The sequence below is a fragment of the Toxoplasma gondii genome, chromosome VI (genome assembly GCF_000006565.2).
Source record: "Toxoplasma gondii ME49 chromosome VI, whole genome shotgun sequence".
Classification (NCBI taxonomy): Eukaryota; Apicomplexa; class Conoidasida; order Eucoccidiorida; family Sarcocystidae; genus Toxoplasma; species Toxoplasma gondii.
In genome coordinates this window covers 1,127,194-1,154,181 of record NC_031473.1, presented here as the reverse complement: position 1 = coordinate 1,154,181, position 26,988 = coordinate 1,127,194, and the positions used below count along the sequence as shown (strand labels likewise).

The following is a 26,988-nucleotide window of genomic DNA, read 5'->3' as shown; positions in this document are numbered from 1 at the left end:
AGGCAACGCTTAGTGGTAAAACTACCAGAAGTTTCTCTGCACTCGCTAAGATAGACGGCCATCACATCGGAGTGACCACTCCCAGATTTGCGCCGCTTTTCGCCCCTCAAGCACACCGCCCCGCACGGAAATGCTCTAAGAAGCAGTTCTGGCAGTTGTACAGCTTTCATTGGGACCAATCGACATTTCATCCCCAGCTCTTGGGCAGGAGTTCCGACGACGGAACGGATCGGTTCTCTATCAGACGACCGACAGCCTTCGAGGTGGTGGGTCACGTACGTACCCGACACTTGTCTTGAAGTTCATCCGAATGTTTCTCAAGAAATAGTTCTTCGCACGTTTACCGCCGCACTCATTCCCTTCTATAGTATGCTCGATTAGTCCGCATACAGTTGAACTAACTCAGCAATGCCAACCCGTCTCCCACCAGCTACGCTAGCTAGCATCGGCGAGATCCGAAGGGGAACGCGGTGGTGACGAGCTGGTCAGAGGTGAAGCTCCATCTATCTCTGCCCAGACAGAACTGTACCCTTCGTTGATTTCGTCAGAGGATGTACATGTGAGACATTCTGATGGCGCATACAACCTCTAATTCGAATCTCCACTCTCAAAGTGTGGTCTAGGAAGCACCTGGTGTCGCACATACCGAACGCCCGTCGTGGGTGTGTGGGACTCCGGCAGTATTCGTCCTGCTGTGGCATTCGCCGCCGGTCATTACAGCATCTCCCTTATTTTTACAAGTGTGTTATTTCATTTCTGGAAAGTCGGGAGCGTCCTCTCCCGTCGCTGTACAGTCTCAAGGAGTAGCGGAAGGACTGCTTCCCAAGAAGGGAATACGGCACAAGTGCGTATTGAGCGCTGCTTCATCCTGTTGAAAAACAGCCCTTCGCATGTTTCTAGCGCGCGCGTTTGTCTCTGGACACCACAAGATCGACAGCACAGACTTCTCAGGTGTCCACTGCTGACGCACGCAGTTGGCCTGTCTACGCGTCGACCCATCCTTTCTACAGCTTTGGTAGCTTTTCGTCTGTCCCCATCATAAGCTCGTTAACGCCGCGCATCTTATTGAAAGCGTTATTTGTTCGACGGGATACCTAGTCACAATAATTTGCTTCAACCAAGAATCCCTTCGTCCTTCCGTCCTAGTCATTTGTTTGCCGCTACTCATGCTCATGTGCACGCCTCCCCGAAGACCAGGAAAACCCCGGCTGTCTATTCACGTGTACGACTGTCATGGGAGCATTTCCAATACATCCGATATTGTGTCTGTACCTTGCGCTGACGCAACACACACACTGACGGCGAATATGCGTATTTGCATGAATGTACTCTGATGCTCACACGCACGCGTGCATGTACCTTACCACTGGCCTAAACGATATCGATGGAACGCGCTAGAAGCATTTCTTCGGCACCGTTTCTTCAGTGCTGAACGCCTTTCAAACCCTCTTCTTCCTATCTTGATTCGAAATGAAATCCTCTGTTCCACCAGCAGCGTTTGACGCTCGTGCGTCTTCTCTGGGCACAGAGAAAACCCTTCGGAAGCCTCTGAGACACAGCAAGTCTGCAGCGTATGCCAGGCAGCAGGCGACAGCTAACCAGGACCCTCGAGGGCCGACAGCAACAACTCTGCTTGTCTCAACTGGGAGGCAGCCCACTGCGTTTCCGCTTCCCCCGCTCAAGCACACCAACCGAGCAAAAAGTGGTGCCACGACCGTCGCAAGAAGGTGAGGCCAAAGAAGGCGACATGCTGGCAGCCAGCGGCGTGAAGGTCGCATGCAGTGTTCTTACATGCGCGCTTGTTTGCTTCCTCTCTTAACCGAATCCCTCAACTCTATCCAGTCCCTTAAACGTAGTCATATCTACATACTTGCGTGGACCACGTGTAGGCTTCCGGGTCGCTGTTCAGAGGAACTTAGTTGAGTCAGGTTAACCTGGCAGATGCAGGTCTTCCCGCTTTGCTGACTGTCTCGGATGCCAGCAATACCTTCAAACAAGGTCTGAGTAAATCGAGAATATCCTTGTACATAGAGATATACAATTTTTTATGTATATATATATATATATATATACTTATATGTAAATTTATGTCCTCTTCATCGTGTCTTTACATTTGAACGGTACTAACTAGGCACACCTTTCTCTTTGTCTGGACCCCCTGAGTTCCCTGCGATTCTGTTCGAGGCGCCAGCCGCATATATCGACTGTAGGGCGTGTTTTGACAATCTAAGTAGACTGCCTGTTGGCGTTCGTCCTGGAGATGTCTGTGCGTATGCGCAGGCAGTCAGTATTAGCCCTTGGAATCCATTCGGTCGCGCGTTAAATGTGGGAAAGCCTTGACCCGAGTCGAAGTTCCCTGGCTCTCTGCAGGGCTCTGCTTGCGCTCTTCATGACCGCGGCTATTTTCACCTTGCTCTCCCCTTGGTTTGCAGGTCCTTCGTCACACAACTTACGGGCGACTGCCAGGGCCGGGAGAACCGCCTCTCCCGGACAACCGCGCCTTCGCGTGCCCCAAGGTGTACAGCGGGAGTGTTGCTTCCTGTGACGGGGGCGTTTACAGCGCCTTCTGACAGCAGAGCTGCTGCTGTGAGTTTCGCCAAAAGTTCTGGAAGCACACTTCCCGATGTGCAAAATCATATCGGATCGCTCTCGGACGACACAGACTGGGCAGCCGACCCCGGAACGTCGCTCTCCTGGGCGTCGTCGAATTCCACGTCGGCGGGCTCCAGCGTCATCTATTCCTCAGAAAACCGGCAGCACTCGAGACCAGAGACCCGCAAAAACAACACGAGTGCACCTTCCCGGGCGCAAACGGCCTTGACTCTGACGCGGATGGCCGGAAGCGGGAGGAAATCGAAGCAAACTGCGCGTCACCTGAAAGACTTCGAGTGCGTGAGTCTCGTCGACGTCCCGCTGCCGAAACCAGAGCGAACCCCAGTAGACCTGAGTCCCTACATGGTAGGCTACAGAGAGGAGGGCGACCCCCCGGCAGGGACTGAGAGGTGTTCGGGGAGGCCGCAACCTTCGCAAAACGCTGATGATGTTTAGGACATGTGCAGGACGAATGAGGAGGGAACCGACGGTGAAGCTGCCAACGCCGGGGAAACAGGGTCGAAGTGCCGCCTCGGATCCCGGGGGACATCCATGACGGTGTCCCTCTGGATGGAGGCCACCATGTCACCCTATTCTTCGGTGCGGGTCTGAAATGGATTCGTTCCGATGTAGGTTGTGTAACGACCTACATGTATATACTTATATATATATATATATATATATATATATATATATATATATATAGGTTCGACGACACGCGGAGAGCCTCGCTCTTGCGTATTCCCTTACTTGAGGTGTTTTATACGTGCTGCAATAACGTAGTCGGGTCGAGGTCGAAGCAAGGGAGTTGATGGTGACCCAGCGGATGAAGAAGCCGTTTACCTAAATGTTCGACTTTAGTCCGGTAAACCGTGGTGTTGCTTCAACTGGGGAGTCATGTAGGTACACGCGCCTTTTCTGAAACATCGATTTCAAGGACAACTTGGAAGAATCACGGTTGGGCTCCAGAGCAAAGGCATGGCACTCAAAACAAAGCGGTCCGTGGCTCACATGCCTGCTTCCTCCGCCCACACCCACGGGGTGTTGGGTGGCGTCACTTTCGCCGCAGTGTCGCGCGTGCGTCCGTCTCTGGTGGCTCCGATGTGAGCTACCAAAGGACTTCGTTTCCTCGTGGAAATCTTCGAAACGCAAGACTTGTGTGTGGGCGAGATTGGTTCGCCTTGTGCTGGTAGACGCAATTTGCCTTTTCGTTCTGTGCCCACGCACTGTCCCCGAAGGGATGAACTCTGTGGACGAGCGTCGTCGCTACACCACGGGCTATTTTTTCTTTGTCCGAAAAAAAGACCAATGAGGAAGCCGAAGAACCGACGCTCTGTGCCAGAGGCCTGTGTCTTCCTCTCGCAGACAGAAGGCGACGAAAGGCCTGCAGAGCGGACGGCGCCTACGCAAACAGACGAGTTGCAGCCGTTGAGAGGCGACGAGCCTTACATGCCAGCAAAGCGAGGAATCAATGCTTCGACGCAGTGTGAGTGCGGGCAACAGCCAGAGCTTTTTCGGCACCCGACTGAATCTTCATGACACGCCGATCCTGCTCACTTGATCTTCACACGTACGCGTACAGACAAACAAAGATACATACAACCAAGTCTACATGCATACATGCATGCAAACGCGTATGTGCATCTCCCAATGGTTTACCTCATAACAAACCATGTGTCTCTCCACACGTATATATCGATGCGTAGGAAGGAGATTTATGTGTGCAAACAAGACGCTAGGGCGGAAAGTTGGCTTTGTGCGTTGTGGTGGCAAACATGACAACCCATGTCTGTTCCTTCGTCGCGGTGGGAAATCATCTTTGAGGATCACCTCTGCCGGAAGATGTCACCTGCCCCGCAACTCTTGCGAGCTAAGGCGCTTTCGAGTTGCGGATCCTGCAGCTCTTGGTCGGCCGAACCGTTTGTCGATTATTTGTCGCATGCTGCAGGCGTCTGCGCGCTCGAAAGTCCGAGACACTGCCGAGTAGTTACCACATGTGTGTGCATGTCGCTCATAATGTTTCCTTGCTCAGAGAGGGTGAACGAGCGAGACAGAGTTGTATTTAGATATTCTTCTTTTGTTTGCGCCGGCTCACCCCAAAAACGTTCCTCTCGTTTCGGTCAGTTGATCTATTAGCAAAGGCGTGTCTTGTAGAGATCCAGATGACCCAAAACGCCGGAAACGGTGATTTTCTCGCGATTCCAGCTCCGGGGATCGGTCTTCACGCCTATATAACGTTCCATTTGTTTTCTGTTTCCGATGTCCTACGATTGGCGCAAGTATTTGGAGACGAAGAACTCTTCGATTTCGCAGACGAAGTGTCTCCTTTGGTAGAAGTTCTCGTCTGGAAGACCCTCGAAGAGGTGCAGAGCGAACTGGTACACGAAGGAGAACTCGAGGAAATGGCAGCGTACAGAGAGGCATGCGAGCAGAGATGTAGAGCCCGCCTCGATCGCGAGGCACAGGCAGAGCGCCTTGAATGGCAGCGGGTGGAAAATATGCGAAAACTCATTGAATTTAATGAAAGAAGGTAGGAAAACAAGACTCGACTTGGGGGAGAGTGTCTACCATCTATAGATACTCCCATGCACCTTCGTACATCATTCATACTTGTCTGTACCTACCTGTACGCAGGAAGATAAATATAGACGCCTCTTGCTAGGTTTTCGGATCAGACGTAGACTGTCCTCTGCATAGGAATGTCTCTCTCGCGCTATCTATCCACTTCACTGTAGTTTCACATGCAAATCGGGAATCTCTGCGCGGACTTCGTACAATACCGTTTCAGATGCTGCAAAAAAGACATCAGAGAAGTATCCACGTGTGTGCTTCTTGCTAGGATCGACACGTATGAAAACGCCATAGAACTGCATGCAATGGTTGAAATCAGTGACACGCAGGGCGGTTCCTTATTTGCAGAATTGAGGAAGAGGGACTCCTGATTAGAAAGCTGCTGGCAGTCGAGGCTGCAGAGCGAACCCCTTTCTATCCCCTCGTCGAAGGTTGTCTTGATGGATTGCAAGCGGTGAGAATGTCCAAACTGCTTTATGAAAGTATACCTGCTCGCATGCCAGTGCATATAATCATCTCAGTCGAAAAATGCATCTATATCGGAATAGAGGTTGAATAGTGGATAACTTCATTTTCACAGCAGGATGAGCCTCTTGTGACATTCCGCCGTCGCCTCCGTTCTCTACTGGACAAAACGATAGGACAATCGCTTGCTGTATCGTCGCACACACATACGCATTTCTCTAATGATGCTTACATCGAAGTGTCTATATGTCTGTAGGTTAGATGTACAGAACAGTATCTGTCCACGTTGAATGCGTGACAGTGTATACCTGTGGCCCCGCCACCGGTTCTCTCGGTCTGAAGTCATGCAGGGACAAGAGGTTTCTGGTTGCTGTGTGGACAGTCTTCGATGTCTCTCGGTGTGCTCGCAGCAAGGAGCCTTCATTGAAGACAACACTGTTGCGGTCCAAACGGTTGCGATGCTGCAACTGAACAAAGACGTCAAGGCAAGACTCGCGCAGCTCGTGGTGCGTCCTCTCGAGACCGGCACTGAGTAAAGAAACGGAATTCTGCCGCATTTCCCCCGAAGGGGGAGTGATAGCGACATCTGTTAGCTAGCACAAATAAAAGGGGGAGGAAACGAACGGACGAGGCGGCTGCCAAAAGGGTAATCGCCACGGTTTGGTGGGCACGACAGACGCAAGAAGCTACGTGGAAGCCCTCAGGTCTGCGGCACCAGTCAGATAACAACTGAAGCGACACACCCTGTGACACACCGTAAAATGGGAGTAGCAGGTTCCTGGAAACGACCTCTTGGGCCGTCAGAATGGTGGGCCGCACAGTGTCGTCTCTTTTTTGGAGGACCGCACCCCACACGCACTTGCCATACGCCGATCAGGTCTCTCGAACTCACTGGAGGCGGAGACACCTTTTAGTCGAGGGCAGTTACGGAATGCTCGTAGCACCTGGAGAATGCTGCTTGTACCTAAATGCAACAACGAGAAGCTGCGGAATTCTCTTGGCAAAGGATAGGCACAGACTCCTGAGTGGAGGTGGATGCTCATCAGCGCATCCATCCATATTTAGACACCACGGAAAGCGAGCACGCCTCTCGAGAGTGGAAGAAGTCCTGATCCTGTTTCACCGGTTTCCTGTATGTTACCACGAACACGCTTCCCGAATACTTCTCCTCTGCGGCACACATTTGTCGACAGCTCGTTCCTGGATCCTCAAATCCTCAGAAAGGCGTCTGGCCTCGTGGCCGTTGCGCCTGAAGTTGAAACTGCAAAAAGCATCTTGCATGACGGTACCACTCGAGCGGCTAATGGCCAATCAAACACATGACTCTTAGGTTTTGGACAACTGCCTCGACATGCATCGGGGGAGTAGTTAACAAGCATGATACGTGCTACTGTCAGTACCAGTTACACTGCCGAGGACTCGAAGGGGATTCAGACAAATCGGAGGTGCACTGCAGCCAGTTACGAAACTGGAGGTGATGTACAACCACTTTCGGCGCTTCCGGACAGGCCACCCCACAACAGAAAGGAGACTGAGAGTGCGACTGTTGTGGACACAAATTGGTATACAAATGTTGTCCAACCGAAGCGGCACGAATGGGCCTACAGTTGACAGTGCATGACCTATACAGAACGGCGCACAAACACCACTGTATTAAGCGTTGGTCTCATCGTTCTCTAAACAGCGCGAGTGGTAGGTGTGCTTCCTGATATATATATATATATACATATATATATAATATACATAAACTAAGCAGAGAAGTTTGGTTATCGTCGCAAGCAGTCATATGGATGCGTATACGCAGACATAGATGTTGGAATATACAGTCGGTCTTGGGGTTCGTCGAGGATACGGAAGTAGGTCTATGGCGCTTCCACTACAAAACTGTTCCAGCCTAATGCAGATTCGTATGTGCGCATTCGTGGTTATATACATATATATATATATATGTATATATATATATATATGTATATATATATATATATATATATATATGTACTGATTTGTTTTCATGCAGATATGCTGCCGTGTGTACTCTGTATGTCGAATGCAGCTTCTCGAAAATGCCACAAAGAGTCTTATTAGGACGGAGATTTTCCGTGAAGCCTCATCAACTGAACGTGTTCAGCGTGAACATGAAGAACATGCACGCATGCGGCGTATCAGAGACCGGAGGGTGATGGACATTCGGAGAGGACGCTTACGTTTCACACTCAGAGTCGAAGGCAAGTGCTAGGGAAGGTTGGTTAGAAGAACAGTTCGTGATTCGTTTACCCTCGTCACATAGCGTTCCATGCGTGCGCACGCATGCAACAACGAATAAACAACCGACGTCATTCTCCGGACCTTGTTTCACACGCCGCCTTGGGTGGGGTAGCCACATAGAGATTGAAATACAGCTCTAACTCCTGAGGCGGTAGCGGTTACTGTGTGATGTAAAATATGTTCGGCTAAATCTGGCGTCTGCACCAACAGCCAGGCTTGCTGAAATGACAAACAGCGGCAGTCACACGCTTATGCGTAACACTGTTTGCATTTTCAACCTCCATATGGACTCTCTACACCATCGCATGCCTCTGGCCTACCGCCTAGAGTCTCCACCAGTGGACGGAAGCCAATCGAAGGGTGGCCCAGATCCGTTTCGAAAATGATTAGACACTTTTTAAGAGCAGCGTTGCGCTTGCGGCTGCTTCTTGGTTTTGGATCACGTGCAAGAAGTCGGCTGTCCAGTCTGGCAGCAGGCAGGTATCAGAGTGGATGTAGGACGCGTGTCTGAATAGGCCGTCGATTCCGTTTCCACGTCATGGCTTTTCGTCCTCACAGACGTCCCCCAACCTGTCGCACCCTCGCCCGCTGTAGCACGGTCGTCGGTGCGCTCTGAAGAAGACAAGAATGAAGACGAAAGCGAACGAGAGGAAAACGAAGAAAGCAGCGACAGAGAAGACGGAGACGGCTCTTCCCCGTCGGACCCTGTCTCCTCACTCAGTGGTGCAGCGGTGGTCACTCAAGAGACGCAGGTTGCTCCGCGCATTCCACGTGCAGCAGGAAGGAGAGAAACTGGTCAGGCGAGTGAAGCAGACAGAAGAGTACGCAGCGGACCGGAAGAGGCTGAAGAAGCACAGATGAAGGATGGAGAGGGCAACACCTCAAGACGGTCTTCAGACGACCCCCAGAGATACGTGCAGGGTAGCATGAACGTCGGCAGTGTGAAGGCAGGTGACCTGCCGTCCAAGGAGCCACACCAGAAAGAGACATGGAAAAAGAGACAAACTTTAGGGACGTCCGGAGCCACCGATGAATCAAAGACTAGCAATCTAGGATCCGAACCGGTGAATGCCACAGAAGACAACCAACAGAACTCCGGGAGTCATATAAACCCCCGATTCTGTCTGACTTCAGATCTTTCGGCGGATGCTGAGTCAGGTGCTTCTTCAGAAACCGAGACAGAGACCCAAGCGGATGAGCACAGTCAGAGTCAAGGACAAGGCGTCTTCAGCGCGGATGTTGTTGTAGGACCTTTGATAGTGGTGAAGTGCAGCGAAACGAGGGAATGCTTCACTATTGAAGAAGTTAGAGGAGCGATTTGGGCGTGGATTAGCGAGCATGTCCCGGAGTTGGCGGCGAGGGCGCATGCTGGATTCGATGTTGTGTGGAAGAACGCAGTGCAAGAGGTGAGAGTGGCAGTACGAGACACATGCTCATGACCACAGGAAACTATTCCTCGAGAGGTTGAGACATTCGGAGGAGTAGATATGAACACAATAGCAGACACTGGCACACCTGCACGCTCCCAGCGACATCTCTACCGGCCTCCTTGAATTTGTTGGCAAGAACACACGAGAGGATGCGTAATTGGTTATCTGATCAAATTTTCCTGTTAGCGCCACATTCCGGTCCGTCGTCGCCGCACTCCCTTCTTCTACGTCGGCTCCGACACAAAACAGCTCCGTCTCTATACGGATCTCCTCCACAATAATCTTTTGTGTGTGTGTGGCATTCACGGTTTCGAGAGCGACACACTGCAGTTGTTCCTGCTTCGTCACCATCACCGCAATACAACGACTTGCCTTTAGTTCCTCCTTTACCGGTCTCGTGTTGATCGTCTTTTAGTATTTCCATTATGCTTTGTGAATGTGTCTGTTGCAGAGCGTGGCGCCCCTCCTACAATCTTTCCCTGGAGAGCTGTACTTGAAAGCAAGACCGGCCATCGTCGTTCCACAAGGACACGAACAAACAACTGAACCCACGGACGAGTGATGTCGGCGTATCAGGCAAAATGCGAAAGCGAACTGTCCGATTCAGTACTGCACATTTATCACTCTCGATGCACGTATTCACATCGCACATGGGAACGCAGTGAGGTGTTGGATTTAAAAATGGATTCGACCGCACCAGGATTGAGAGTCTGTGCAACTTCTGGGTGGCCGTATCGGCTTACATAAGAATACTCTGAACACATCTCTGCACCGTTTGTTCAAGAGTCGTGTGTTTCTCTGATCTCTGGGTCGTTTCTGCACCTTCACACTCGTGGCTTTTGCTTGCTGACAAAGGTGACATTTCTTCTAGATTAGGACTGAAGAGGACTGAGGACACATGTGTTTAGCACTTTCTTCGGTAGCGGGATTGCCGGACGACGCCGTGACCAAGGTGTGTTTGGAAAATTATGTTCTTCAACGAAAGAGCCAAACTGTCCAGGATGTCGGAGATGGTCGTGGGTTTTGCCTGTCGCGCGGGAGGGTCTACAGCAAAAGATAGAGAATGTTATACTCATCTGAAACATGTCGCAGCTTGAGAGCTCTTGAAATGACGCACTCTTTTGGATCATCTGTTGCGCCGATGACTGCATGCATGATGCAAACGCTTTTCGGTTCCCTGGTCCAAATTGCATCAAAGAACATGCGCATCTACCGACCATAAGCATGCAACCACACACGGGAAAAAACTACGACGACGTACGTTGAACAACGTTCAGTGAGGGGCCATATGCAGACCGGCGAACGAAGCACTAAGCAAGGCGTGTGTGTCCTCTTGAATAGAAGTCAAACCCCGGACCCCACAGACAGTGGATAGGACTTCTCCAAAGATGTCGACGGGGTACAACGTTTTGCAGAACGATTTTAATGCTGAACCAGATGATATACACATGGACACCAGCGGTTTAGCGGCCACAAACGCAAAAAATGTCGCCGACTGCTGACAAGCCACGATACTTCAGTAGGGAAAGCGAGGAAATCTGGTTCTTTCAGTAAATTAGGAGCAGCGAGAGTGAAATTATTCTGCAGAACCGCCAGCTGAAAGCAAAGGTCTTCTGTCTCGGAACTGCACGAGAATTGCCCCAAGTATTTTACAGAAAAAAGTCCAAAACTACATGGCTAACTGGTCGTAAGGATTTGCTCATTTTTTTCAGTCGCACCGAACGTGGTGTATTTCCGCAAGGTTTCCTCAAGACTTACGCCAAGGACCGTTCCAGAAAAAACAAAACACCGAGTGAAGGCTCGTTCTATAGACACAGCTAAAAGGGGCAGAGTTTCGCTTTTCTTTGGAAGCGGTAGTCATTCACGCTGCTGGTCAATATACGCGTAGAATTCATTCGAGAGCGTTGAGGTGAAATACTAGGTACGAATGTACCGTGTACAATGTGTGTTGCTAGTGGAATAGCACTACTTAAAGTAATGACGAAGATCACACTCTTTACCCGAATTGTTGTCCATTCACTGACTACAGATCGAGATTGTCGGCGATTGAACATTTGGGTCTTCGCTAGAAACCGCCTCAAGATCTCCCAAGCGTCCTGCGTGAGGGCACACCTCAGGGGCGATAACAAAAAAGCGCTTCTTTTGTTGCGAGTGCGTCGGTGGCGGTATGAGTTGAAAATAGAGTCAAAAAGGACAACAGAGAAGACTTCGCTACACACACTGATGTGCAGTGACATGCAACGTGTGGCAAGCTTGCCGCGACGGAAAATCGGCTTTTTGGCACCGAGACAAACACAGTGGAACAAGGGGAGAGAGAAGGGGGGGAGGTATCGCAGTAGCGACAGAGACAGGCTGGGAGCTTCCCGTGTGTTTTGCTTCTTCTGTTCTCTGCGCCTGGACATCTTAGCAAAGAAGCTTCTGGGTCTCCTCACGCCTCGCTTTTGTTTCCGAAGAGAGAAATTGAAAGAACGGTGTCTGTCTTAAACGCTTTCTTGTTCGATCAACGTTGGTTACCCCAAAACGTCACAACCGATGCTTCGTCAGCTTCTCGCGCATTCGTGTGTTGCGTTTCCTAGTCCTTTCGTAGTCCCCAGTTCTGAGAAGCGGAAAGAAAGCTTCTCCTTCTTATCAAACAGCCTCCAACCAAAGTGCGACCCCTGCATTTTCGCCGCAAACCAAAACCTGAGGTAGAACAGGGGGAAAGAGAAAAGCCAGTCGCCAGGGCGTTCCCAGTTTTCTCTCGAGATACACACCTCTGAGAGTCACGCAGCCAGCGCGTGCGCGGAGGTGCCGCAAGACAGGGGGAAGTTTTCAAGACCAGTTTTCTGTGTCCACCTCCTTTTCAAAAACGCTTCTTGTTTTCCGTCTTTCTCGCAATTTCTTTTTTCAACGCATCTGTTTCGCCGACAAGATTCTCCGCAGGCGTCTGTTCCCCCGAGAGTGTCCCCGGGCGTCTCCTTTTTTTCCCCGGATGCAGGAAGGCACCTTTTCCGGACTTTTGCTTTCCTCGGCCTTCTTTGCCTGCCGAAGACACAAACACTCCAGTCGGCGACTTTTTCCAGAAAAAGGACGTTCTCAGCGTCCGTCGTCTCGCCTCTCGGAGGCTGAAGGTCTCCTGGAGCTAGGCCGCTGGGCACCGGGCGTATCGTTTGTTCGAGCAACACCGGGGCGCTGCGCCTCAGCGTCTTCCCAAGAACTTTCTCTGTGACCTCAACACAGGAATCTCTCGGTTTTTCGCCGAACGTTCCTGCCGCTCTCCCTTCAAATCCATCCGCTAGCAGGCTGGCTTCACACACAAGACGCGCTTTGAGCCGCAGATCCATTGTTCCGCCTTGTCCCTGTCCACTTCTCGTACGCGCTGGTCTCTGCGTTGTTGCCTGTCTCTCCGCAAACCGTCGGTCTCCGCAGACGCCTGTCCGGGCACCGAAAAGGAACTCGCCTTTCCAAGGCACACATTTTTCCTCAAACCCTGTGTATCGGCTTCGTCTCCCTCTCTGCCCTTGCGCAGGCATCGGTGAATCTCCCCAAAATCGCTTCAATCGTGAGTGAGTGAGTGAGTGAGTGGCGGCGACCTCGTCGCAGTCGCGGTGGAAAAAGACGGGTGACGAACGCTTACCGAGGAGCGTCCGGTTCGCGAGTTTCTCCTGACTTCGCTCGCTGGATCTCGTTGATCCTTCGCTTCTGTCTCCTTCGACGTCAACAGCGACACCCCGCAGGGGTCGCCTCTTGGGCGCGGCTTTCCTTGTCGCGCAAGGTCCGCCTGCACAACAACTTCGCGCTTTCTGGGTCACCTCCACTCTTCACTGGCAAGTTCTGTGCATGCAGCGCGAGACTTGAAGCTCCCTCACGCCTCAGCCGCGGCTGCTCGTTTTCGGTGAATCGCTCCTCACAGTTCGTGACGGACGCCGACCTCTCTCTCCCTTTACCTCGGTCGCCGTTCCTGCCTTCTGTTGTGTAACGCGTTGCATCGCCGCTCGTCTCCTTCTCTTGTGAGGCGCTTCTTCTCGGTTTGCCTCGGCCTCTGCGAAAATTTCCACCTGCCGACGCTTGTTGCCCTCTCCGTCTCTGTCGTTCGAGACTCCTCTGGCTGTTGCTCCTCTCACGGTGCCGTCGTCGTCGTTCTCTCGCCTTCCTCTCTGCTTTCCGCTGGATTTCTCGAAGCGCAAGATGAAGAGGACTCGGTCGACAGCAGCAGGCCTCGTCCTCTGTCTCCTCTGCGGATCTTCGCTGATTTCCTGTGCTCAAGCCTTCAAAGTTCGCGCCCATGAAGCCGTGAGTCAAAATGCATGCAGCCATGGCACGAGTTGAGGACGCCGAATTCCCCCTTAGGGTCTGATGGCATGCCTTCCTCTTTTTCTCTGTGTGTTCTCTGTCGAACCGCCTGTTCATCTCTGCCGAAGAGTATCTGCGTATCGCCTGAAGTCACGGGGGCGGCCGGACCTCGGGAGTCCCCAGTCAGCGTACCTCGAGCGCGCTAACTGCAGCTTTCCTCGCTGAGCGAAAAGTGGAATGAAGTGAACAAAGACCTTCGACGCAGCGCGAGAAACAGACGTCTCTCGAGAGACAGATCCCTGATCACGCACTCATATCTGCGTGCAGAACTGAACAGACATAGCTGCGTATGCCGTTAACTACAAATAGAAAATACACATACATACATATATACATATATACGTATATACATATATACGTATATATATATATATATATGCGTACGTGCGTATACGTATACCCCATATATATTCGTGTAAATCTTCATGTATGCGTATAGCTATTTTCGAAAGCGTCCATACGTCGAAAATGTCTCTGGGCGCATGCCGTAGAGCGTTGTTGAGAGCTGCTGTATTGCGCGATCCTCTCAGTGTTGAGAGGACGCAAGCTTCACGAACCTCTTGGTTGAGGCTTGAGTTTCTGACGAGGTCGATTCGTTTCTCTTCTCTCGGGGGAAGACGGGCATGCAGTTCGAATGACAGGAAACTAAAAGTGTAATGTTTGTTCCGCGGTGCGGCTCTCAGAATTCCAGCGAGTCTCCTTGAGTCTTCTTCGCTGACCGTGGACGTACACCGCAGAACCCCCAAAAGAGCAGGCGACGCTCATGCGGCGGACGCCTCTCTTTGCATGCGATTTTTTTTGTGGGTCTCTCCATGCATCCTTTTCTTCGTGCCTCCTCTCGCGTCCTTCCTTTTTTTTGTGTCTCTGCATGCTTCCACCGTCCGAAAGAAGACGCAGATTTGCGTTGCTTTTCCGGTCTTCGCAGGTGTCGATGACGACGTTGAGTGGCTTGAGCACGTCGGCGAACCAAGCTCTCAAAAAACTGCTGAACGGAAAAGACCTCGCCGATGTCGCAGGTTCGACTGCATGCAGTTTGGAGCATCAACTGCGGAACGCTTTCTCTGGGATCCGTAGTTTGCCGTGGGGTCTTCAACAAGAGACTTAGCCATGCTGCAGGTCTGCACAGGTCGTCGCCATCTGTAGGAGTTTGTCTTGTTCCTGTTTCGGCGTTCAAACGTCGATCTGCATCCATGAGTTGGCTCACTGCTTAGCGACTTAGACATTTTCGCCGCTCATGTCGCCTACGCGTTCTTGGGGTCTCTGCGTCGATGCATGTCCACGAGATGTGAAAGCAGTTTTCAGTTTGTGTCGATCGCGACTTTCGCGCCTTCAGGCTGGGCGCACCGCGTCTCCGACAAGTACCCCGACACAGCGCGACTTCACTTCATGGTAGGAAGCTGCTTGGTGATTTGTCGCTTGACGATGTTGCGAGGTCGTCTTTACCGTTCGGCCGTTCTTCCGCTGCAAGGAGTTCCTTGTCATTATCGTTCTTCTTGTTCTGTTGTCAGTGCTGATTGTCGAGGTATTCGCGCCAGGAAGAGGGGATACACTTCGAAGAGACGACGCGCAAAGAGAAGGCGCCTCTCTCTCCGAACATCGCTGTCCGCCGATGCTCGCAGACACAAGGAGAAAGCGGAAGGCCTCTTTCCTGTTCAACTTCATCAATCGTTTTCATCTTTTGCCTCTGCCTTTCCTCCAGTCCCAACCTACATGTCCGTCGAAGCCTCTGCGCACTGACGACATCATTCTGGATAAGTCTTTCTGCGAGGTGAGCCACAGTTAGCAGGAGGAAGGACAGCGTTGAGGCAGGAGCGCCGGGATGCGCCTTAGGCACAGATCGAGCGAGATACAGGAATATCCTTTCATGGAATAACGTGGAGGTCCCTTTGTGATTTCTGCAGATGCGTCTGTCTGCGTTGCCTGTGTGTAGTCGTGCTCCGACTCAGAAGCTTGTTGTGCATGCAGCGTATGTGACTCTCAGAAAAGGCTGGAAATCGTCATCTGGCGTTGTCTCAGTCTGCCGGTCTACCGTTCCGTCGTGTGTATCCTTGTTTCGGATCCACATATCGAACTGAGTATGCAAGTGAACTTGAGTATTATGCGTGTGAAACGAGGGTGCGTCATGTTTCAAGAATTGCTCAAACGCCGCGACGCAGACGAGTCAGAAGTCCGGACTCTGCGTGTCTTCAGGTGAAAGGCAATTGCCTCCTGGAGGCTCTCACGTACTTCTTCTTCCACCTGGTCGACCCAGACCAGAACAAAGTGGAACAAACAAGTACGAAATCTGAGGGGATCTCCTGTAGCCGAAACAACCCCAGTGTCTGTACAGCAACTCGTTCTTGCTACATGCATGCAAAGGCCGCTCTGTTACATAAGGAAGCGCCATTTACGGAGATACACCATCTCTTGTTACAGATGCTCATACTCTCGTCCGCAAGTATTTTTCTGTCTGCGTCGATGTAGCCGAACTCCCTTTGCCGCCGACTGGGTTTGCGTCTCTCTTTGTAGACAAAGGGCGGGCGTTTCACGAGGTGCAGAAACCGACAGATTCACCAGCACAACGAGAGTATATGCATGTTCTTATATACGTCTACATGTACGTGGATATGTATGAACTTCTGAAGATGTAAAGACGCTGTGTTTTGCTTTGCGTCAAAAAAGCGATGCAAGATGTGTGACCTTGAACGGGGCTGTCTTGAGTCCGGTAGCAAACTTGAGGCTGCAGATATGTTAGACGAGTTGAAGTAAAACTTATGCGGCAAGGAAGATGCGACCTGTAGAGTCGATTCAGTCCGAAATCAGAGACGCAGGATCCTCCAAGTACCCAAGGGGCTGCGCCTTGCGATCACGTGCATGCGATTGCGATTCTGTTTTCTTTCGCAGATCCGGACGTCATCACAACGACGAACTTTGTGTTCCCTCACGACATCAAAACGACAGATGCAGACGCTGTAAGTTTTTTCGGTGCATCCGCATGTTCGATCTCCCTCGCGACCGGCCGAGGGAGAGATGCGTCGTGGGTATTTCTCCTTGGCATTTTTTTCTTGCATACACACAGAGGGTTCGACGGTTTTTCCTCCGAAGCCTCTCCATGTCTTCAGTCTTCCGTTCACTGTTTTTTATGGGAGAATCTCGGAACGAATGTCAACTGCGAAATCCGCAGGTTACATGTCTTTCTGTGTCTTGTTTTAAAGTGTTGAAAGAGCATTCGTACCCAGTAAAACAGGGAAACGTTTTTTTTTCACAGCTCTCTATTGTCCTGAATTCTTCGAACGACATGTCTTATCCGTTTGTTTCTCTCTCTTCCAAGATGGGTCAACGTCCTTTGTGTGGTGACGCTCTGCTACGCTTGCATGAAAACCTGGTCTTCCCTAAATTCAACTCTCCCCGTCGCTGTTTGATTATGCCGTTTCATTGAACGGGCGGCGCGAGTCCACTCTCGCTCGGCAGATGCATCTCCGACACAGCTGCGTAGATTGTTGTCTCGGATCTCTGCATGCGCTGCCCTGAATGCCCGTGCTGCTTCTCAACGTAGCTGTGGAAAGGGAGTCGGCAGAGCTCGACAATGAGATGCATGCACCCGAGTGAAACTTTGGAGACCTTTGCCGACTGCCTTGGCTGCGACCTTGAGCGCGAAACTCGGGGGGTTTGTCGGATGCGCGAGCCTCTGTTTCAGGCGCGTTTCGTCGTTCTGCGATGTTGTGAATCCAGGTGAAGTACATCATCAACCTGGTCGGTGACATGCACCAGCCGCTGCACATGGGCAGTGCGGATGACGACTACGGCAGGAGAGCTGTCGTGCAGTACAGCGACGGGGAACAAATGCGTCTGACGACTTTGTACAATTTCCTGGAAGCTGGGCTGGTCGACAAAACTGTGAAGCAGAGACAGTACTTTTGGTTTTCCGGTGAGAGCCTCCGAAGGGAGTCCCGCGTGTGGTAGAGACAGGCAGGCAGAGAACTAACGGTTCGCGACTTTCCGCGTAGAGGCGCAGACACCCTTGGGCTGCGAGGTGAACAGACAGACATTTCGTAGCGGACCGACGAGAAGAACCATGTCACTGCGTAGGCTTCGACAGCAGTGACCAGTTTCGCTGCTCACGCAGAGGTATCGAGTAGGCAACTGAACCGGCAAAAAGCAGACGCTGCGGACCGTCTCTGTTGGGGGTGGAGAAGCTGATTCCTCGAAGAGGCCGACGGCGAGCTCGCGCTTCCGCGTTGCACACTTCTGTGATTTGCCCTTGTCGCATGTGGAGTGACGGGGAGCCGGAACGCTGTTCATGCTGCGTTAGAGTCGTCGTCGACGGCAGATTTCTGTTGCACTGGAAATCAGACGCTAAGGTTCTCCCTTCCTCGCTGAATGTTTCTACGCCGCTCCGCGAACTGGTCTGCTCACACAGCGTCCACTCAAACAACGCAGAGGAGTAGCGATGAGGTAGCGAAGCTCAGGGCTTGTTGCTTGCACCCTCGTGTGTGCTGCGGCTCGACCAAAACTGCCTGCATGGACGGCTCCGCTCCAGGAGTTCCCTGTGACGAGAGACCGTCGGTCTCCGATGGGGGGGAGGGAAATGGACTTCTTTCGGATGTCGCCCATCACACCTAGGCATTCCTAGCTTCTTCGGCAGAGGTGGAAAGACGATAAGATCAGGAGGAAAGGAACGAACGAATGTGGAATTCGTCGTTGCCTCCAGTCAAGGTGCGCTGGACGAACGGGAGTCTTGAAAGGGCTTCCCCCGCTGTTCTTTGCATATTTAGGTTGGACGCATGTGAACTCCGTCAAGGGAGCTTACGACTCTGAAAAGTCTTTGTTTGCGACGAACAAAGAAAAAATGTTTTCTGAGTGGGCCAAGGAGAACCGTGCTGTTCTCTGCAATGAGGTGAGCTCACTTGTTTTCTAAAACGGCGGAGGTGAACTCAATTCAGTAGAGTATTTATAGATAATCGAGTGTAATTCAAACCTTGTATTTATGTAGAGAATAAAAACTCTTGATTAATGTGAGTGGCACGATTTTATCAATTTCCTTGCACCGTTTCATCTCTCTCCATGCGTTATTCCTCTCGTGTATATCGGTTTCTGTCTCGACCGCCGGTCGCTGTTTTCTTTTTTCTCTCTTTCACCCTCTCTCCCCCACAATTCCAGGTCGAGGACTCAGTGGCTTTCACTTCCTTCTCGACTTCTTGTGTGCATGCGTTCAAATTCGCGGGCAGGACAGTCGACGACGAACTTTGGTTCCTGTCTGAGTCTCCAGATTCCGCCCACCCCCCTCCACAGCATTCGCGTCGAATCCTTTCCTGTTTCCACACCTTCTCGTCATCCCGTGTGTTTGCTGTTCACCTCGCTGTTGCTAATTGTTTCTCCCCTCTGGCTCCGCGCCTGCGTTCACGAGTCCAGAGGTCTTCGCCTCTTCGTGAGCAGATCTTGGCTGCGGAGTGAAGAGTGCCTTTCAGGAGGAAGAACTGCGTGCAGTCGTGTCTGTGGAACTAGTCTTCTTGCGCGCGGTCAACTCCACTGGTCTCTTTCTCTCTTTCTCTCTCTTTCTCTCCTTTTTCGCCTCACGTGTGCTCTTCTTTTTCCTCTCCCTTTTTCCTCTTCTCCCTTTTTTTGGTAGCCAGAGCTTTCTTCCCTTCGAGGAAACTCTCCGACCCGGTCTCCCGAGTCGCAGTGAAAACCTCCATTTGTGTCAACCTGCATTCGCCGTGCGAGTCTGGCTTTCACCGGCAGTGATCCGGCGTCCTGCCAGTTCCTAGACAGGTGTGCCCTGGCAGCAGGAACGCGTTCCATCCTAGCTTCCTTTTTTTCAGGTGTATCCGCATGTGAGGAAGACCGGGAAGGACGCGAGAGCGGCCGCAAACGCTCTGGGTTCCGACGCCGTTGACGAGTACGCGAAAGCCGTGCTCGATGGAAGCAGTGATGTGCCTCTTTTCGAGATCGACGCGGCAGCGGAATTCGCTCTTTTCCAAGTTCTCAAGAAACGCATTCTCTTGGCTGGCGCCCGAGTCGCCATCGTCATGAACTACATTCTCCAGGTGAGGCAACCGTTCCGGAGAATGGCCGACACGAACGCGTTAAACCTTCGCCTCCGGACTTCTCATGAGAGCTGGAAATGCCAAAGTTCTCGATTCCACGTCGCCATGAGCCTTGCGGCACATCAGGCTTTCTACAGGGACAATGTAGAGAGTACAATGTAGAGTACTGTTATCCCCCGTGTACGCGCATCGCGCGGAGACACCGGTGAACGAGGGAGCTGTCGGGAGGCGCCCTGTACAGCATCTCGAAGTTCGAAATGTATGGTTGCGAAAGCAGGTTATCAATCCCTGAGAAAGGTGAACTCTTGTTCGTGAACTCCAAAGCAGGCGGGGTGTCGACTTAGCTGCGCGAATGGCATACTCATTTGTCTTTTACAGTGAACCTAACGGTTTCTTCTTCAGCGGACCGACCGAGGCAACGTGAAGAGAAGCCGCCAGAGGGAGAAACTGAGAGAGAACTGCAGGGGAGAGGGAGTCCTCGTTGTGTCCTTCCGAGAGGTTCTTTCTGCAAGAACGCGCGCAGACGGTGTCTCTGTTTGATGTCATGCATTCCAGAAAATGTACAGACAATGGGAGGACATGCCTGCATCGGGGGCTTCTTCTGTGACTTGTTCTGCCGACACTGCCTCAGGTTCGCGAAAGCAAAGATCTCGGCAAACTGCGACAAGGGAGCGGCGTCGCGGATGTTGGTAGGTCTCGTTCTTAGACAGAGAGATGGAGTTTCTCGAGTGAATGCCGGCGCCCAGCCTGCGATTCGCGCTCTTCTGGAAAGCAAAGACCGTCGAAAAAGTCGAACGGAATGCTCTGTGTACTTGACGAAAACTGCGTTCGCGAACCAGGCGCCAGTGGTGCCTGCACAGTAACGCGCGCGGGTGCAGCTCGGCTCTTTCGGATGCAGAAGCGCTAGGTTGCCGAGTGCGTTTCAAGTTGTTGGTTTTCTCCGTTCCGTGTCTGTGTTCCTCAGTCGACTCGATCGACCCGCCACTCGCCGTGGAGAACATGTCGATGGTTTACCTGAAGAACTTCCTGACGAACTTTGCCATCTTCCTCGTGATTCTGCTCTTCTTCGTCTACATTTCGCGGTTCTACTCGACGCCGCCCGCGCATGCACTTCAGAGAGGAGGCGGCAGTCCTACGACAAAACTGCCTCCCACAGGAGCGCCCGCTGGCGGAAGGCGCGTTGAAATGGAGTGCATGAAAGACAGTTAAATGCGACGCAGTGGCATGCATGCGCTCAGGCAAAAACCTGCATGCAAGGAAGACAGCCGCGTCAGAATCCGACACAGAGGACAGCCCACTGGGTCTCCAGAAAAAAAAGGCGGAGGGAGGTTGGAGAGGTGAAGAGACATAGCGTGAGGAGACTGGAAGAAGGCGTGGAAAGCTGCATGCGACTGCTGGAATTAACGGAGGCGAATCGGCCGTTGCAACCTCAGCCGGTTCTCCTTCCATGCAGCGATGGACAGTATGTATGTATGCATATATATATATATATATAATATATAATATATAATATATGTGTAGGGTTAGTGGATGCGTGTGGATGTTTTGTAGGTACCCCTGTGTATAGACACTGTCGAGTGCATTACACGATGTCTGTAATTGCGTTCAGTCGCAAACGACAAGTCACACTCGCCGAGTAACGGGCAGGACCTGCGAACGTTTGCATTGGCCTTCGAGACGAAAAGCGCTGGAAGGCCGAAGTTGGCACACGATGTTAGATTGGCTGTTACAGCGTGTGAAGCAGACTGGCGCTTTTCGCAACACCCTCGGTTCCCTGATTCAGTTTTTTTGTACAGAAATGATAGTCCACACATGCCGTTTGCTTCGCTCGTCTCCTTCCGAGTTTTAGTCTGCGGCACACACTCTGATCGATGAATCGCCTGTATCCAGACGCTTCGTGAAGTCCCCCCAGAGGCGTTGAAGGATCGAGGCTCTGCGTATCCCTCTCCTGTCTCAGTCGAAGCAACACTGTCTCTGGTCTAGACAGCGCACCGCGAAACCTTTCGCTACTCACTGAACACAGAGGTCCGCATGCAACAAGCGACGCAAATCGCTTGAATCAGCTGTCCGCTCGGCGGCAGCTCTCGAATTCGCATCCGTGAGTCTTTAGAGAAACGTTTAGGATCTAAGCCCCCCAGGGGAGACGCGTTTGCGGAATCGGTGGTCCGCGTGCTTCGCTGCTTTTGCTCTGTCTCAACGATGGACTTCCTTCTTGACTTTCTTCTCTCCCTCCAGTCAACGGTGTGTTGTCTGTTTGTCTAGCTCCCTGCGTACTCTCGATTCTCAGACCAGAAAGAGGCAACATCTACTGGTGAGATGACAGGTACAGTGCACGGACTAACTGGGACCTTGACGCTCGTGGTTTGTGGGCTTAATTGCACGGCCAACAGATTGTTCAGAAACGCTTCTTGCGCGCTTTTTCCGGCGATTCCCCCTTTCTGCTTCGCCTCTGTGCGTCTGCGTCCGCGATGTGTTGGGTTCCTCTGGTCGGTGCGGAACCTCTCGATTTTTTTCCGCGGATAGAGAGACGTGTGTAGCGACTCACGCGAAGAACGCGATCTAAGGCCGAGGACCTGAACGTCAGGAGTCGCGCTCTGACGATGGAATATATCCACGTATTTCCTCTAGACACCAAACGACGCGGAAAACCCACAGTCCGTCTCTTACGCCTAGAACAGATGAGACCTGATGTGGAGGAGCCTCAATTTCGAAGGAAACCGTGACATTTGACACGGTAGCAAAGGCATGCTCGTAGAGGTTCCAGATAAATGAGACACAGACCCCTGAGGCCTCTACGACTTCGGTGGCAACGACGCGTCCAGCGCTTCCCGTTCGACAACCCAGGCGTTTTAACTGGCAAGATTTCTTTAACGCGAGAGAATGTGCGATGCATTTAGTCCTTCAACACTGTCGTTGCCCCACCAATCGTTTTGAGACTTCGCAGAAGAGGCGACATCTTGGTGGAGATAACTCCGTCGACGCCTTCACTCCGCCTGCACTTTCTGCATCAATTCTTACCACTCCAAAAAGTCACTGCAGCTCTGATAGCAACTTGCCGATTCGTAAAACATCAGAAAAAAGCTACGCCAGCACTCAGAAAAAACTCGGTCGCCAAGCAAACGCCTATGGGCCAAGCACGACCGAAGTAAGAAGCACATACACACAAGTATATAACTGTATAAATATATATATATATATATAATATATATATATATACATATAAATATAATATATATATATATATATATATAGGGTTAAGGGTGTACATATAGTATTTATGTATATAATTGAATATGTGTGTGGACGCATCCCCTTGAGTCTACGCACATTATTAATTAAAGAGACAGAGCGAGCAGCTGCGAAGATCATGTGGAAGGAGGGAAAGGAGCAGGTAAAGAGGCATATCGAATTGACGCCGAACGAGTTCCTCCCCACACGAGCGAGAGTAAACAGAAGAGAAATGCGGGAGGCGAAACTGGAAGAACGAAAGGGAGACAGAGACTCGGAAAAAGACAACTGGGGAAGAAAGGACGAGCTTTGTAGGTTCTTCGTGTGAATCCACAACTTTTATTTCTCCTTCGACACACACGAAAACGAAAGCTGAAAAAGATCAAAAATACGGAAGGAAGCGCGCCGCTACGGAAGCCAAACGCGTGCAAGCAAGAGAGAGACCTTGCTTCGAACCGCGGCTAGGCCAAGCGCCTCTCTCGCTAGATCGGAAACGCCTGCACATGTACACTCCAATATACATATATATATATATATATATATATATATGTATACAAGTGCGTCTCCTCAGCAATACGCGCATGCAGTCGACTTGCATGCACGGCTTTCCATTATTATTCCTGTTGGGCTTTGTACTTGCATAAAGACCCACAAAATGTTCTACTGCATGCATGCAGGTGCACATACTTGCATGTGTGCATGGGAAGGGCAAGCGATCACCGGTGCAGCATGCAAAACGTCCTGATCGACCTCAGAGAGGCGAATGCTCTCGAAAGCACATTTGCATACTTACATGTGTAAATGTATATAAATATACATATATACATATACATATACATATATATATATATATATATATATACATGTATGTATGTATAGACACATATGCATGCATAGATACATAAATAAACACATGCAAATAATATATTTCTACGCTCCTTGATGAGCTTCATTTCCCCACGATTTCGCAGATAGAAGCAAGAGGCGCGTTCCTGTCTGCAGTCAGGCTTGAGACATGGTGTCTCCAAGAGAACCTCTCGCTTCTTTTTCAAGTTTCTCGAGGCCGAGATGCTTGTCGGCCGAAGGGGGTGCCGTTCTCAGAGCGAGCCTCAGAGCCGCCAGAGACGGAAATGAAACCTTTTTCACTGCAGTCTCCCGCGCGTCAAAATCGACGACGCCATTTTGAAGGCAAATCTGCACAGCAGGAAGCGATGCCGCAAAAAATGCACCTGGAAGATCCAACGAAGGCGCAGGGGACGCTTCACCATGGAAACGCATGCACATGCATCTCGACGCACAGAACTAGGAGGGTATGTACAGATACGCAATGACACCTGCGTTGGGTTTAGGGGAGAGCTGGACAGAGTGTCCTTCGACAGCTGCTTCTGTTGTTCCACACGAGCAAGAGGCACAACAAATATCAGATCCCACTCTTACATGACGGCTGTCCTTCCTCTTCAGATAAAAAAAAGGAAGGCATATGCATGCATCTCGCGAAAGTGTAAGGCGCACATGCATGCACGTATCCCCGGATATCTCTGCCTGCTTCTACGTAAACGCATAATATGCACAGCTGCGCATGCATCCATAGAACATGTTCATATATGTATGTCTGTCAACATAGACATATATATAAGTATATATATATATATATATCTGTATATATATATATATATATCTGTATATATGAGTGCCTGCATATGGGAGGTGCAGAACTGCATCCGTGAAAAACGAGATGCCATTTACACAAGACAGAAAAGAGTTTTTTCTGGAAAGCAGAGACGAACCTTCCTGGCCAGAAGCCGGGGAACCTGAATGGTCTCAAAACTGAGGGCGGAAGGCTGGTCTGCTCTGTTTGTTTAGAGAAGTACGGAGGATTGTAGAAGGACCGGTAAAAAGATTCTCGCCTGCGTTTGAAGACGCCGTCGAACTGGTCAAAGAAGTAAATCAACTGGCGCTGCTTGCACTTGTGCTTGCTGCGCTTCCCCTTCGGCACCGCCATGGCGAAAAGCAGAAGAGACAGAAGCGAAAAGCGCGAAAGCCGGGGAGAAAAAAGAGAGGACAGGAGAGGTCAACGAAGCGAGGAAGCGAGATCGGAAACGAGAGATGGAGTGAGAGAACGAGGGAAATGATTAACACAAAAAGGAGAGGGAGGTGTCAAATACCTGGGAGATAGGAAAGTGAGTGGAAGTGTAAAACAGGTCGGGCGCCGCAAAAAGAAAAAAAAACGAGGGACGCTCGAAGCGTGACAGACAGGCTCGTTGCAACGCGGTGGCCGAGCAGACTCGCATGCATCCTCAGATATCGATGAATACGGCAAAGAAAAATGTCGAAGCGAATGCATGCAACCTTGAAAACTGCGCAAGTGGAAGTGGGAGAACACACACGGCGTCTAAATCGGAAAAAAGGTTGACTTTCACTTTCAGCAAGATCCCCTCTGCATGCCTGGCTTTGCGGGTAATGCGAAAAACACGAAGAAAAGCGCGCTTAGAACTGTTTTGCTCTCGTCCGCATGCATGCATGGCAAGAACATGGATAGCTTGAGGGAATTTCTGTCGTTTCAAAGGAAGAAAAAATCTGAGACGGGCACAAGGAAACGCCGCAAAGCGAGGAAAATAGAATTCGTGCATGCACAGCCTGCGCAGCGTGGTTTGTGTGTGTGAACTGAACGCCGGGTGTAACGGGGTGTTAGACCGACATCCTGAGATCGATACAAACACCTTGTATGATCGCGTATTTTCATTGGCTAAATGCCAAGGAGATATGCGACTCGCGTTCCTCGTGTGTTGTATTTGCAAAGAATTCGTGGCTAGTTTCCGAAGAATAACTCTTCTGCCTCAAGTCACCGGCCTCGTACATCGTTCTTAATACTCCAGCTTTCAGATAGCGTACCACAAGAAGAGCTGAGAAATGTTTCCGAAAGAGGCACTCTAAAGGCGAGTGATACATCAACTTTTTTTCATGCACTGTTAAAAAGGACGAAAAAAACGGAATCTACTCGAACACTGCGGAGCCTAGGATGCTGAAGCCCTCTCCAAGAGTGAGATACACAGAGGTTCGCTATTATTGCTTCACGCAGTTTACGGAACTTTTGGAGGCAAATAAGCAGCTTTTTAGATTCAACTGTCGCTTCTTTCAATCATAGAAAAGAGGCGCCTCGCACCCGCATACTACGATGCTGAACTCAGCTTCTGATATGAAAGGGGAAAACCACTCCTTCTTTCCATCAAAGAGAAATTGAAGAGAGCGTCGCGTTGCGAGAGAGACAGAGGAGATGTTTTCGCGGCCCAGCTGGAAATATGGAACGGTTTAGAGCCTGATCTCCCAGGAACAATTTCATAGATGTCGATCAACGAAGAGAAAAGCGATCGAGTCTCTTTTACCCTCACTCTCACTTTTCCTCGCCTTCATCCTCTTGTAGTTCCGAGTCGCCTTCGTCCTTTCGTCTCTGCATGTCGGTCTATTCAACTCTCGGCGCTACATCTGTAGCATACTCCATCTTCTCGTATGCAGCGTTGCGTTCGACTCAAGTCTCTTGTGTTTTTTTTTCTTCCTTCGTAGCATTTTTCCTGTTCTGTCGCGACAGCAACTCCTCTGTCTTTTCACAGCACGATGCTCTCTTCAATTTCTTTTTGATAACATGGTTTTCCTCGTAACTGAGGCTCTCTTCAGATCCACTCTGGAAAGAAACGTCATCCAATTAAGTGTGCTGCTCAATCGGCATCTGACATTAAAATTTGAGGATAAACGGGAACTTGTAGTCTTCAGCGTATCTATACCTGTAGGGGTTCTAGTGCCATTCAAGTGAACATAGAAGACATCTGAAACTCTTACAGTTCAACGTACAAAGGGGCAGATGAAGCGCAGTGAAGAGAATCGTTCCCTTTTTGCTGCAGAAGCGTTTACATGAAAGTCGAAGACATGCAAGACGAGTATACCACAACCTATCAGTGAGTTTCCCCGCAACTGATATTGCATTGACATGGTGACGAGGTACTGCCGACACACCACCCGGTTCGGATGGAGGAACTTTCGAAGCCACAGAAGGGTCTACCAAGTACCATCCGAGTGCGATACAC

General features: G+C 50.8%; 5 protein-coding genes across 5 annotated transcripts; 4 read left to right on the top strand and 1 right to left on the bottom strand.

Moving 5' to 3' along the window:
• Positions 1–1,293: 1,293 nt before the first annotated feature.
• TGME49_240295 (hypothetical protein) lies at positions 1,294–3,048 on the top strand (the record flags this gene model as incomplete). The annotated part of the gene is made up of 2 exons (XM_018780588.1): positions 1,294–1,727; positions 2,433–3,048. Exons 1-2 carry the CDS (start codon positions 1,471–1,473, stop codon positions 3,046–3,048), a joined length of 873 nt encoding a protein of 290 aa, XP_018637629.1. The 5' UTR covers positions 1,294–1,470.
• Positions 3,049–3,532: 484 nt separating this feature from the next.
• TGME49_240290 (hypothetical protein) lies at positions 3,533–6,164 on the top strand (the record flags this gene model as incomplete). The annotated part of the gene is made up of 4 exons (XM_018780587.1): positions 3,533–4,078; positions 4,873–5,122; positions 5,512–5,617; positions 6,039–6,164. The coding sequence occupies exons 1-4, from the start codon at positions 3,901–3,903 to the stop codon at positions 6,162–6,164; spliced, it is 660 nt and encodes a 219-aa protein (XP_018637630.1). The 5' UTR covers positions 3,533–3,900.
• Positions 6,165–7,715: 1,551 nt separating this feature from the next.
• Positions 7,716–10,264, top strand: TGME49_240285 (hypothetical protein). The gene is made up of 3 exons (XM_018780586.1): positions 7,716–8,387; positions 8,452–9,299; positions 9,775–10,264. The coding sequence occupies exons 1-3, from the start codon at positions 8,276–8,278 to the stop codon at positions 9,883–9,885; spliced, it is 1,071 nt and encodes a 356-aa protein (XP_018637631.1). The 5' UTR covers positions 7,716–8,275; the 3' UTR covers positions 9,886–10,264.
• A 1,498-nt stretch (positions 10,265–11,762) lies between these two features.
• Positions 11,763–21,552, top strand: TGME49_240280 (S1/P1nuclease). The gene is made up of 11 exons (XM_002366606.2): positions 11,763–13,595; positions 14,581–14,671; positions 14,989–15,044; positions 15,355–15,423; positions 15,846–15,930; positions 16,539–16,606; positions 17,367–17,562; positions 18,410–18,531; positions 19,457–19,681; positions 20,313–20,370; positions 20,646–21,552. The coding sequence occupies exons 1-11, from the start codon at positions 13,491–13,493 to the stop codon at positions 20,888–20,890; spliced, it is 1,320 nt and encodes a 439-aa protein (XP_002366647.1). The 5' UTR covers positions 11,763–13,490; the 3' UTR covers positions 20,891–21,552.
• A 2,002-nt stretch (positions 21,553–23,554) lies between these two features.
• Positions 23,555–24,928, bottom strand: TGME49_240270 (hypothetical protein). Its single transcript, XM_002366605.1, has 2 exons — positions 24,697–24,928; positions 23,555–24,103 (listed from the first exon to the last, which is right to left on the bottom strand). The coding sequence occupies exons 1-2, from the start codon at positions 24,909–24,911 to the stop codon at positions 24,052–24,054; spliced, it is 267 nt and encodes an 88-aa protein (XP_002366646.1). The 5' UTR covers positions 24,912–24,928; the 3' UTR covers positions 23,555–24,051.
• Between the last annotated feature and the right edge of the window lie 2,060 nt (positions 24,929–26,988).

What these genes read in the sequence shown, in the direction of transcription:
- TGME49_240270 (XM_002366605.1), bottom strand. Translation starts at nt 24,911, where the DNA reads ATGGCGGTGCCGAAGGGGAAGCGCAGCAAGCACAAGTGCAAGCAGCGC. An exon ending in CCCGGCTTCTGGCCAGGAAG is followed by an intron (nt 24,104 to 24,696) that starts GTTCGTCTCTGC and finishes CCTGCTGTGCAG; the next exon opens with ATTTGCCTTCAAAATGGCGT.
- TGME49_240280 (XM_002366606.2), top strand. Translation starts at nt 13,491, where the DNA reads ATGAAGAGGACTCGGTCGACAGCAGCAGGCCTCGTCCTCTGTCTCCTC. An exon ending in TGGATAAGTCTTTCTGCGAG is followed by an intron (nt 15,424 to 15,845) that starts GTGAGCCACAGT and finishes GCGTGTCTTCAG; the next exon opens with GTGAAAGGCAATTGCCTCCT. An exon ending in ACAGTACTTTTGGTTTTCCG is followed by an intron (nt 17,563 to 18,409) that starts GTGAGAGCCTCC and finishes TTGCATATTTAG; the next exon opens with GTTGGACGCATGTGAACTCC.
- TGME49_240285 (XM_018780586.1), top strand. Translation starts at nt 8,276, where the DNA reads ATGATTAGACACTTTTTAAGAGCAGCGTTGCGCTTGCGGCTGCTTCTT. An exon ending in AGGCAGGTATCAGAGTGGAT is followed by an intron (nt 8,388 to 8,451) that starts GTAGGACGCGTG and finishes TCGTCCTCACAG; the next exon opens with ACGTCCCCCAACCTGTCGCA. An exon ending in GGAAGAACGCAGTGCAAGAG is followed by an intron (nt 9,300 to 9,774) that starts GTGAGAGTGGCA and finishes TGTCTGTTGCAG; the next exon opens with AGCGTGGCGCCCCTCCTACA.